At 67.7% G+C, this 10,298-nt stretch overlaps 1 protein-coding gene across 1 annotated transcript; it reads right to left on the reverse strand.

Annotated features, from left to right (window-relative positions):
* Nucleotides 1-5,535: 5,535 nt before the first annotated feature.
* On the reverse strand, nucleotides 5,536-10,091 carry LGALS3BP (galectin 3 binding protein; the record flags this gene model as incomplete). Its single annotated transcript, XM_084238097.1, has 5 exons — nucleotides 5,536-6,628; nucleotides 7,246-7,501; nucleotides 8,690-8,821; nucleotides 9,189-9,380; nucleotides 10,040-10,091. 5 exons carry the CDS (start codon nucleotides 10,089-10,091, stop codon nucleotides 5,536-5,538), a joined length of 1,725 nt encoding a protein of 574 aa, XP_084094223.1.
* Nucleotides 10,092-10,298: the final 207 nt, after the last annotated feature.

The raw sequence follows: 10,298 nt of genomic DNA on the forward strand, positions 1-10,298 counted from the left end.
CTACCTGAGCGTGCGAGAAGCTGGAGGGTCACAGGCTCGAGGCGGGCACGGTATGGAGTGGGCTGGGTCTCCTCCGAGCTGCTGGAAACAAGCAGATTGGGGGTGGGGGTGGGGCCTTGAAGGCTGCCTTGAGTGAGACAGTCAGGAGAAGGGCAGAGGGGCCAGCCTGGCTGTGGGCAGGGTCTGCTGGGGGCCCAGAGCACCTTGAAGAGTTCACAGGAGGAGGAGGCGGGGGACCCCATGAGAGCCGCCACAGAGGTCGGCCCAAGAGGAGCCAGGTCTCTGTCCCCTTCAGGAAGGGACACACAGGGCATGTCTGTGTGCCAGCCGGGGGACACGGGAGCGAGCACGTGGCCACCTCTGTCCACTGCAGCCGGCCAGCCGCTCCCTTCCCTGACAGACCCCACACACCCACCACCTCGCCAGGCCGCGAGGGCCAGCGGGCCCACTGTGAGGTAAGGTCTTCACGGGACTCCCACGGCACATAGCTGGGGTCTCTGGGGCTACCCAGGAGGCAGGGAAGCCCTAACCCACAGAACCTCTCCGGCCCAGAACCGGGGATCCGTGGCGGGGCTGGAGCTCTGAGGCGCCGGGACAGGACGGCCGATGACGCGCTCTGCCGTTAACGGAGACGCGAGTCTACACGAGTTTGCAGTCGGGGGAGGCTGGGGAGAGCCAGAGGAACAAGAAAATAGCACGCAATTGTGTTTTCGCTTACACAGATTAATAAGTTACCGCTGAAAACACGTTTTCCTGGTTAGCGGGGAGCACGTGCACAGACGCGCACAAGCCAGCTCGTCCTCAGAGAACAGGAGTCAGTTCTGGGAAGTTCTGTTTGCAGAACTTCTAACATCCTGGAACTCCACGTGCAGAATAAACAGGTGCTCTCCAAAGAGTCCAGCTGCTGGTAGCTGGAGATGCTGCTTCTCTAACCCGGGGTGAGACCCCGAGGGCTGGCGGTGACCCTGGGGGAGGCAGACACCCTGCTTAGACTGACTTTTGGCCCCAAATTCACATGTTGAAAAATTCACAGCTTGGGTGTTAGGAGGGGCCTCTGGGAGGGCCTGGGCGTGGAAGCTGGCAAGGAGAGCCGGGGAGCTCCCTCCCCACCCCGCCACGTGTTGATGAGCCTGAAGGGCTTCCCACCACACCCGATCCCGGCCTTCAGCCCCAGAACCCCAGGACCGCGGGTCTGTGTGCAGGTCCTGCCCCACATGGCAGACGGAGCCTGGTATCGCTGTGGGGCAGACTAAGGGCATCCTGCACCCCGGCAGCTCCAGGCACCCCCTCCTCTATTTCTGCCGCGGCCCTGGAGACAGGCTTTCCTGACCACGGTGCAAAGAGGGGGGCCCCTCCCGGGTCACACAGCTCGAGGGAGGTCAGGCCTGAGCTGTGACTCCTGGGCCACGTTTCACCTGGAGCCCAGGGGTCCCCATGCCTGTGGGGTGGCGGCTGCAGAGGGAGTGGCAGGTGCCACGGTGGCTGCCAGGGGCTCCGCTTGGATTTGCTGCTTTGAAATGGGCACATTTACAATGCCCTCCTGCTGGAATTGATTTCGCAGGGCTGGCCTGAGCGCGGGTGGGAGGGAGGGGCCTCCCCGCAGGCGGGCAGGGGGCCCCAGCGCTGAACAGGGAGCGCCCCGGGAGATGGCACAGGCAAAAGCAGCCCTGGTCACCAGCGCCACCCCCAAGTCTGCATTGCCAAGGCAACGTTGCTCCGCCACCCGTCCCCGCGGTCTGCAGTGACTGGAGGGAAAAGCCTCTCACAGACTCCTTAAGAAGGGCTGAGGCTGGTAATGGGGAGCAGCTGCTCACGGCCCTCCCTGCCTCTGCGGGGCAGACACCAGCCCGCGCCTCTCCACCCCGGGCACCCTTCTGTCCACCCCCAGGCCCCCCGCTGCAGTGGAAAGGGGACCAAGGGGACCCGGTCAGAATGGGCCGTGGGGGTATGACCTTGTGATGTCATAAGTCGTACATCAGGCCTTTGCCCTGGTTCCTGGCACGAGACTATATAACACCCTTGGGGTTCCCTGCAGGCTGGGGAGCGTATTTCGGTGTTCCTGGGGACCCCCTCCACCACACCTGAGGCGTGCTATTGAGGGGGCTCTAGGCCCCGGGACCCCACCCTGTGATTTGCAGCTGGGAGCGCTGGGCCCGTCTCTGACCTCTGACCTCTGGGGGTGCGGGGTGCCCACGCTCGGGGCCTGGCGTCCTTGTAGAAGCTCAGGGAGAAGCGACACAGCCACACACCGGAGGCAGCCGCGTGGAGACAGGCCGAGGCGCGGGTGTGGCCATCCAAGGACCGCTGGCCACCCTGGAGCTGGACGGAGCGGGCAGGGGCTGCAGAGCCTCCGGGGTGAGCAGCCCCGCCCGACCTCAGACGTCTGGTCTCGGACAGTGTGAGACCCAACGCGTGTTGTTTTCGGCCCCCGGCCCCCGCGAAGCTCGCACACGCCTGGCTGCCCGCCTCCCGGGGAAGGGGCTGCGTGCAGGCCTGGGCGTGAGGGGTGCAGGGCAGCCCAGACCTGGGGCGCAGGCACCAGGGAGCTTTTGGTCATCTCTGGGGGCTCGGGGGCTGATAAGGAGTGGTGACCCAGCCCCAAGCTCTCCCTGTCTTGGGGCGTGCGAGGGCGCAGAGTCCTGGGTGTCCAACCCCGTGGACGGGCTGACCCCGCCTTCCCAACACCCCACCCAAGGCCCACCCTCCTTCATGTGGCCTCTGCCCCACTGGCTGCAGAGGCCTCCCTCAGGACAGAGCCCACTGCCTCTCCCCGCCCAGGGGCTGCGCCCGTCCACCCGCCTCCCCTCTCCTGGGGGGCGGCACTCTGGCGTCCGCCTGCCTCCCGGGCCCTGTGGGCAGAGGCCTCCGTGCTGCTCCCGGGACGGCTGGGCCCACCCGCCTGGCCTTGCTTCCAGCAGCCCCGGACGCACGGGAGCGGGAGGAGGCTCCGCATTCTTTCCTGATATTTTGCAACTGCCCCAGGCTTGGCCCCGGCCCCTGGCGCCCCCCCAGAGACATTCTTTCAGAGGATCAGCTGCTGCCACATCGAACCTTTTCCGTCCAGCTCCCACGGGGCCTGGGCCACATGGCTGGGACCAGGGAGTCGCCGTGAATTCCAGCCATGTCAGGGAGTCGTGAGCACGTTGGTGTGGGCCTCTGGCCCCGACCTGGGGTGTGTGTGTCTGTGTTGGGGGGTCCCGAGCAGTGCAGACTGCTTTTCAAAGCCCTTTCATTGCACAAGGGATGCGCTCAAAGCGGAAGGGTGAGCTGTGAGTCCCTCCTGAGCACAAGTACTGACCCCGTCACATGCTTCTCACCCCCAATTGGGGCACCCCAAACCTGTGGCAGAAAAGATGGGGTTCCCTGCGTCCTCAATCACGGGGGGAGGGGCAGGGAAGTGGAGACCCAGAGGTGTTCAAGTAGGGTTGCTGCTCGGCCGCATGTCTCATGGACATTGTGTCTCAGAGACACCTCCGGTCAGTACCTGGGGCCCGCGGAGTCCTTTTGAACAGCCGCGTAATAATCCACGCCTGTAATGATGCCCTTCCTCGGAGCAGCGGAGTCTGTTTCCTGCTGCAGGAAACCTGCTGTGGCCAGAGCTGAGAGGGCCAGGGGCTGCTATGGACAGCTTCTGGGGCCTGGTGTTGGGACAGCAAGGCGGGAACGGCTTGCGTGCTTGTGGGAGTGGGGGAGGGCCAAGGTGGCGGCTGTGCCCAGGGGCCCGCAGGTGAGGCATTGAGCATGTCTGTGCAGGGGGTTGTGGCTTCAGTTCCAGCCTGACCACTGGGCCTGACCACCGGGCCTGACCACTGGGCCTGGCTGTGACCGGGAGGAAAGGGAGTCTCCTAACCTGCGGCTGCTGGTGTGCGCCGAGCCCGGGCCCCAGGGGCCTCGCACCACAGGCCACTGCGATCCATTTGCACCTGACCCCTCACCTGGCACGGTCTGGTGCCCTGGGCAGCCGAGGGCTCCGGGATGGTGGCTGGTGGTCACCTTCTACCCAAGGACGCGACGCCCGCCATCCGGCCTCTGAGCCAGGAGATCACGCTGGCAGCTCCAGATGTCCCAGGTGGGGCGACCCAGGGCGTCGCCGCCATGGGAGGAGCCCAAGTCACATGACTCAGGCCAGGAGAGAGACCTGGGCCTGATGACGTCAGCAACATCCGAGCCAATCCTGCCCCTCCTGCTGCATTCCCAACCACCCCTTTCGTCACGGGCCGCCCCAAACACACAGAGCCACCCTCCAGCCCGGCACAGCGGAGCTCACGGGGGACGTGGGGCCTGGGCTGGGAGAACAGTTCGCCCCAACTTCTGCCAGCTTAGAGCTTCTGCACCGAGGGCGCTGCTCCCCAGAGGCCCGGCTGTGGGGCACTAAGGGGGTGGACGCAACCCCAGTCTCTAGGGTCTTCTCTGCCAGCCGGTGCAAGTGTGTGGATCCCTCATGGCAGGACCCACAGAGCCCCCTGGAGGGGAGACTCCGGTTACCTGACGGCCAGGCATGGGCTGCGGGCAGAGGCACGGGGAGGCGGGGGCAGGTGGCTGTGCTGCTGGGTCTGGCCTGCCTCTCGCTGCCTGTGCCCCTCGTGCGGGCAGTGCCGGGGCGCGCTCTGAATAACACGAGAGCTCAAGAAACCCCTGCTCCGGCCAGCAGCCCAGGCCCCTGGGGAGGGGCTGAATCAGCAGGGAGGGGGGCCGTGTGTCTGCTCTTGGTTCTTGCCGGGCTGGTGGGGAGGGTGGGGGAGAGAGGGTGCTGGTGGCCGCTCTCTGGGCTGCCCAGTGACTGAACCTGCCTCCACCGGGGGCCGAACCCCTCTAGACCCGGGTGAGAGCGGCACCCCGAGGCCTAAGCTTGGCCAACCAGATGCTCCCCCCGGCCTGTGCCCAGGGAGTGTCGCCATGAAGCAGGGACAGCTCGGAATTCCTGCTCATGGTGGGGAGGCCCCAGTGCCCCGCCTTCTACGAGGTGCCCCAGGCCCGCACCTCTGCCTGCCCCTGGGTGCCCCGACCCTGACGGCCCTTCCCACGCCCTTCCTCTGCCCGAAACGCCCACGGGATTCAGGCTTCTGGGTTTGCCTCTTACCCACAGGGCTGACACTCTCTGTCCCCTGCCTCTGTGCGGGGTGCAAGGGTTTATGGAGGGCAGATTCGGGGTGCGTGAGGGTCCTCCTGCCTACGCATTCCTCACTTCCCCGCTGAGGCCCCGACCCCAAGGGATCCCTGGCGCGCTCGACCATGAGCCCTTGTGAACGCGAGAATCAGGAAGCTGCACTTTAATGCCCTGACTGGACGGTCTGGGGCTGAGAAGGTGGAGGGTGGCCTCCGGGGCGACCACACCCCGCCTCGCGGGTCCCACCCGAAAACCAGCGGCCTGTAGACCTGAAAGGCTCAGCAGCACTGGTTGAAAACTTCCAGTAACTTCTTTAAGCCCGGAGGGGCCAGCGGCAGCAGGAGGGACATCTGATGGCTGGCGTCGGGGGTGGTTGTGGGGGCGTGGGGGGGAAGGAGACAAGATGGAGGGCCCCGCCCCCTGCCAGGCTAGCTGTAGTCTGCATCGGAGGAGTTGGTCAGGTAGAAGGGGCGGATGACCACCTGGAAGCTGCTGAAGGGCCCCGGGGAGCAGGGGAAGAAGGATTCGCTCCTGGAGCCGTTGGTGCCCGAGGGGCTCGGGATCACCGCCTTCTGGTCCTTGAAATCGGTGACGTGGGCCACGAAGCGGCCCCCGCAGAGCATCAGGGCCTTGTTCTGGTAGCCGATGGTGGGGTCTGAGTAGCCGGACTTGGACAGGGCCAGGACGGGGGGCTCGCCTGAGGAGCACGAGACCCCGTAGTTCCAGCAGCTCTGCACGGTGGGCAGGTACCGGAGAGACCAGGAGACCTGCTTGTCCTGGAAGAGGAAGCTGGGGTGCTGGGGGGTCTGGAAGTACTGGGAGGGGTAGTAAGACCTGGACTCTCCTCTGTAGTATGGGAAGTCCTGGGACAGCTGGTAAGGGTTAGAGGCTCCCGTGACGGAGGCGCTCCAGGTGGGCGAGGTGTACAGTCGGGGCCAGAAGGCGGCCTCTGTGAGGTTCAGGCCTCCTTGCTGGGCCAGCAGCCTCACGGGCACGGTGTGGAACTCCAGGGCCTGCAGGACCTGCTTCTGGAAGAGCGCCTCGTGGGCTCGGTACAGGGACATGTTGAACTGCAGCTGGAAGAGGTCCTGGGGCAGCATCATGGGGAAGCGGACCTTGCGCAGCAGCGCCGCCACCTCCCTGTGGGAGGCCTGGCTCTCCTGGCTCCACTGGTCCAGGGCCTGCAGCACGGCCAGCTCGCTGGGCACAGCTAGCTCACTCCGGGAGAGCAGGGCTCGGAGAAGGGCGGTGGGCACGTGTGGCCAGGCCTCGGCCTGGGTCAGGGCCCCGAAGTTCCAGGCCAGGAACTGCGTGCAGACCTCCTCGAGCACCGGGTCCCGGCTGGCCAGGGCATAGGCGTAGAGCTCCAGGGACATCTGGAAAGAGGGGTCCTGGGGCAGGAGGATGGCAAAGAGGCGGCCGCAGTAGCTCTGCAGCTGCTTGGCCCCGTAGGTGGACGCCAGCTGGTGGAAGCACCTGACCGACGACAGGGTGATGTCGACCCTTCGGGAGTAGAAGTACCTGGCGGCGGGAGAGACGGGCCTGTCTGAGCCGCTGCGCCGCCTGCCTCCCCGCGCCACCATCCCACGCGGGCCTGCCTGAGCCCTGCACCCCCAAGGCGGCCATTTGAGGAGGTGTCGGTCCTGACCGATCTCTGCGACACCCACGCCCTGAAACTCAAATTCGCCTAGAGTGACACGCCCCGACCCCTGTCCCCGCAGCCGCCGGCGGCCCCGCCGACAGGGCTGAGCCTGGCCTTGCAGGGCGCCCTTTGGGGCCCGCGGCCGCCCCTCTGTCCCAGGCGCCCCAGGTCGCAGGCACTGCCCCCACGAGGCCTTGTCTGTGTCTCCTGACCCCGTGAGCCCACCAGGATGCGCTGGTCCCCCTCGGCATGGGCCGCCGGGACAGCCCTGCTGCTAAAAGCCTGTGAGGAGCCTGCCTGGGGCTCCTGGGGTGCAGGGCACAGAGTCCGGCCGCCCCACAGAGGCCGAGAGAGATGGGAGGGAGCGAGACAGGATAGAGGGAGGCAGAACGGCAGGGCCGGACAGGGAGGGCACCCACAGGCGGTCACGGGGTGCGCGTCCTCACGCGTGGCTGGAAAGAGGCACGTCTGCCTTTGGCTCCCTGACGATGCTCACCTGATAAAGTCCCTGACCACGGGCACGCACTCGGCCTCCACCTGCAGGGTCACCTTGCTGCCCGCCTCCTTCACCAGGTCCCAGGCCTCGGGGTTGGCGGCCAGGATCAGCCTGTGGGCGCAGAGGTCCTGGGCCTCGGCCTCCCCCTTGACCTTCACCCTGATGGCCAGGTCGCAGTCCTTCTGGCTGTCGAAGATGCACCCGAGAGCCTCGGGGAGCTCGCCGGACAGGTCCAGGGTGTGGGTGTCATTTTCTCCTGCTTCTGAGGAGGGGCAGAGGGACCCGCCCTGTCAGGCGCAAGGACTCTGCAGGGGACCCGCCGCTCGCGGCCTTCAGCCCTAGGGTGGCTGCGTCCCCGTGACCGAGGCCTCAGTCCCGCCCCGGCCAGGGCAGCCCAGAGCCCGCCCCCGCGACAGGGGCCCCCGCGGCTCACACACCCTCCTGGTGTCAGCTCAGCTCCCACCCCGGGCTCCGGTGGGGGTCCGGAGACAGTGACCTCCAGACTCCATCCCCTCAAAATCCCAGTCGCTTGCCCGCGCGCTGGGCCAGGCCCGCAGGCGATACTTGGCACACCCCAAGCTCCCTGGTGTGCTCATCTGAGAGGAAGGGGCTTCCCGCGCTGACGCAAGGGCTCGGGGGCTCTGCAGCCTCCTTCAGGGCACCGAGGCCCATGGGGGATATCCCCCCCGGGGAGGCTGGCTCGCCCCCTCCTTTGTGCGCTCCCTGACCTGAAACTAACCCCGACCCCGTCTTTCCTTGTCACACATAAGCCCGAGTCGATGCTGACACTAAACCAGGTGGGGTCGAACCCCCATTGCTCCCTGGACCCCAGACTCTCAGGGTCCCGATAGCCCTTCCCCCATGGCCACCATCGCCCTACGGGCTCCCCACCAGCGGGGCTTCCTGCCCCCACGGTCCAGGGGGTCTCCTGTCCTCCAGCCCAGCATGAGCGCTGCCCCCTGGCGGCCCCCCTTGTGTGACTACCCTGACTTCCTGTGTGTGCCCCCAGGCCTCGGGCCCCCCATGCCCCACTGGCTCAGGGAGGCGATGCGAAGCCAGAGAACACGGGGTGCCGGGACCGGCCAGGAGACGGCGGCTGCGGTGCGGGACGGGGCTTGGCCGGGGGTGCGCGGGGCAGGGCGGGGCGGCCTTCCTGCCATCAAGCAGCGTGGACGGCGCACGGGCACCGGCTGCTGGGCCGGGGGCGCCGGGGCGAGGCGGGCAGAGGGCGCGTGGAGGTGGCTGGCTGCTCTGGGGCAGCAGCTCCAGCGGGGAGCAGCGAGGTCCTGGGGCTCCTGGCCGGGCAGGCAGCGGGGGCTGGAGGACAGGGGGATGTGCGACCTGCCAGCTGGCATGGGCGCTGGCGTGACCGCCGGGCGGCGGGCACGGGGCGCGCGGGCTCTACGGCGGCGCTGGGGCGGACGGCGGGCAGGCCAGCACTCACCCCCGGCGCAGACCACGCCGGCGTCCTCCTGGTGCCCGCAGTCGCTCCTCAGCCAGCCCTGGGACCGGCAGCTGGCCAGCGACGGCTCCGCGCCCGTGCACTGCACCTCGTCCAGCATGACAGGGCCGCTTCCTGGGGGACAGCGCGGGGACAGAGGCTGGCGGGGCGGGCGCTCAGGAGCAGGAGCCTCGCGAGGGGCGGGGAGCTCGGCGCCCGCCCGGCCCTCCCCTTCTGCAGGTGGCTCTGCCCCCCCCCCACTCCCCTTCTCATTGGGGGGAAGGTGTTTCAAGAAATATGCTTCCAGGGGCGGTCCCCGGGCCGGAGGGGCCCACAGGCTGCGCTCTGGACGGCAGGGCCAGAGGCCAACCTCGTCAGCGGGGCCGGCTTCTTCCAGGTTTGCAGCTCGGGGCGGAGGAGCCGCGGCCCAGGTGACGGGCCTTCCTGGGCTGACCCCGGGAGGCGCAGCCTGGCTTCTGGGGCCCCGGGCCCCCAGGCCTACCTGGCCCGAAGGCGGCTCCGCCCAGAGCCTGGGTGGCGTTGTCGAACCCCAAGGCCCTGCAGACGACGCCGGCGTCCGTCAGGTCCCACTGGTCGTCACACACCGTCCCCCACTGGCCTCTGTAGAAGATCTCCACGCGGCCCTCGCTGGGGGCGTTCCCGCCGGCCAGCCGCAGGTCCCCGTCCTGTGCGCCTGCGGGCCCCGGGAGAGCAGAGGTCAGTGGGAGGAGGCCACGGTCTCCCCAGGGGGTGACGGCAGGGCAGTCAGCTGAAAGCCCTCCCACCGTCCTCCCGGGGGTCAGAGGCTCCTCTCCTTGGACAGAGGTGGGCAGGAGGGGGCTGGAGCACTCGCAGCTGCGGAAGCCGGACCCCACGAGAGGAATGGGGGGGAGGAGACCCATGGTGACCCCCACCTGGGGGACTGCTGGGAGGGGTGTGGAAGGACGTCTGGGTGCAGCAGGCCCCTGAGCCTCTGGAACTCAAGCAGGACACCCCAGGCGCAAAGAAAGTGGGGTCTGGACCCGCACTTTCCCCCTGGGGACTCAGTGAGGGCCAGGCAGGAGCTGCGGCTGCCACGGGACGTACTGAGTTTGGGGGGAGCTGGCCTGTGCGTTGGCCTGGCCAAGGCAGGGCCTCCGGGGCCTCTTGGTGGGGAGCGTGAGGACCGGACTCCAGGACCCCCTCCAAAGGGCACGGAACCTTTGGTTCCCATGGGGTGGAAGCCCCCACCACCCGGAACCCTGACTTGAGACAGCCAGGACTTCAAGGAGAGAGGACCAGCTGATCCGCGCACCCCATACGGGGCAGGTTCCTGCCCGAGGGTCAGCCCCGTGTGCCCCGAGGCTCACTCACCTTGCACTCCTGCCACCAGAAGCCACATCCAGAAGAGCCGTGGGGGGGCCATGGCGCCCAGGAGACACTGGGCCTGCAGCTAGGGGTGGCAGCAGAGTGAGACGGCAGGCCGCGGAGGGCCCGCACCGGCCTGGGCGCCCCCAATCCTTCCGCCCCGCCCTGCGGGGGAGGGTGGCAGCACCCTCCTACTGTAGAGCCTGGCGAGTGCCCGGCGCCAGGGGTCCTTACCTCCAAGTGAGACTTGCCCAGAGGAAGGGGG

This window comes from Talpa europaea, assembly GCF_964194135.1.
Source record: "Talpa europaea genome assembly, chromosome: 7".
Classification (NCBI taxonomy): domain Eukaryota; kingdom Metazoa; phylum Chordata; class Mammalia; order Eulipotyphla; family Talpidae; genus Talpa; species Talpa europaea.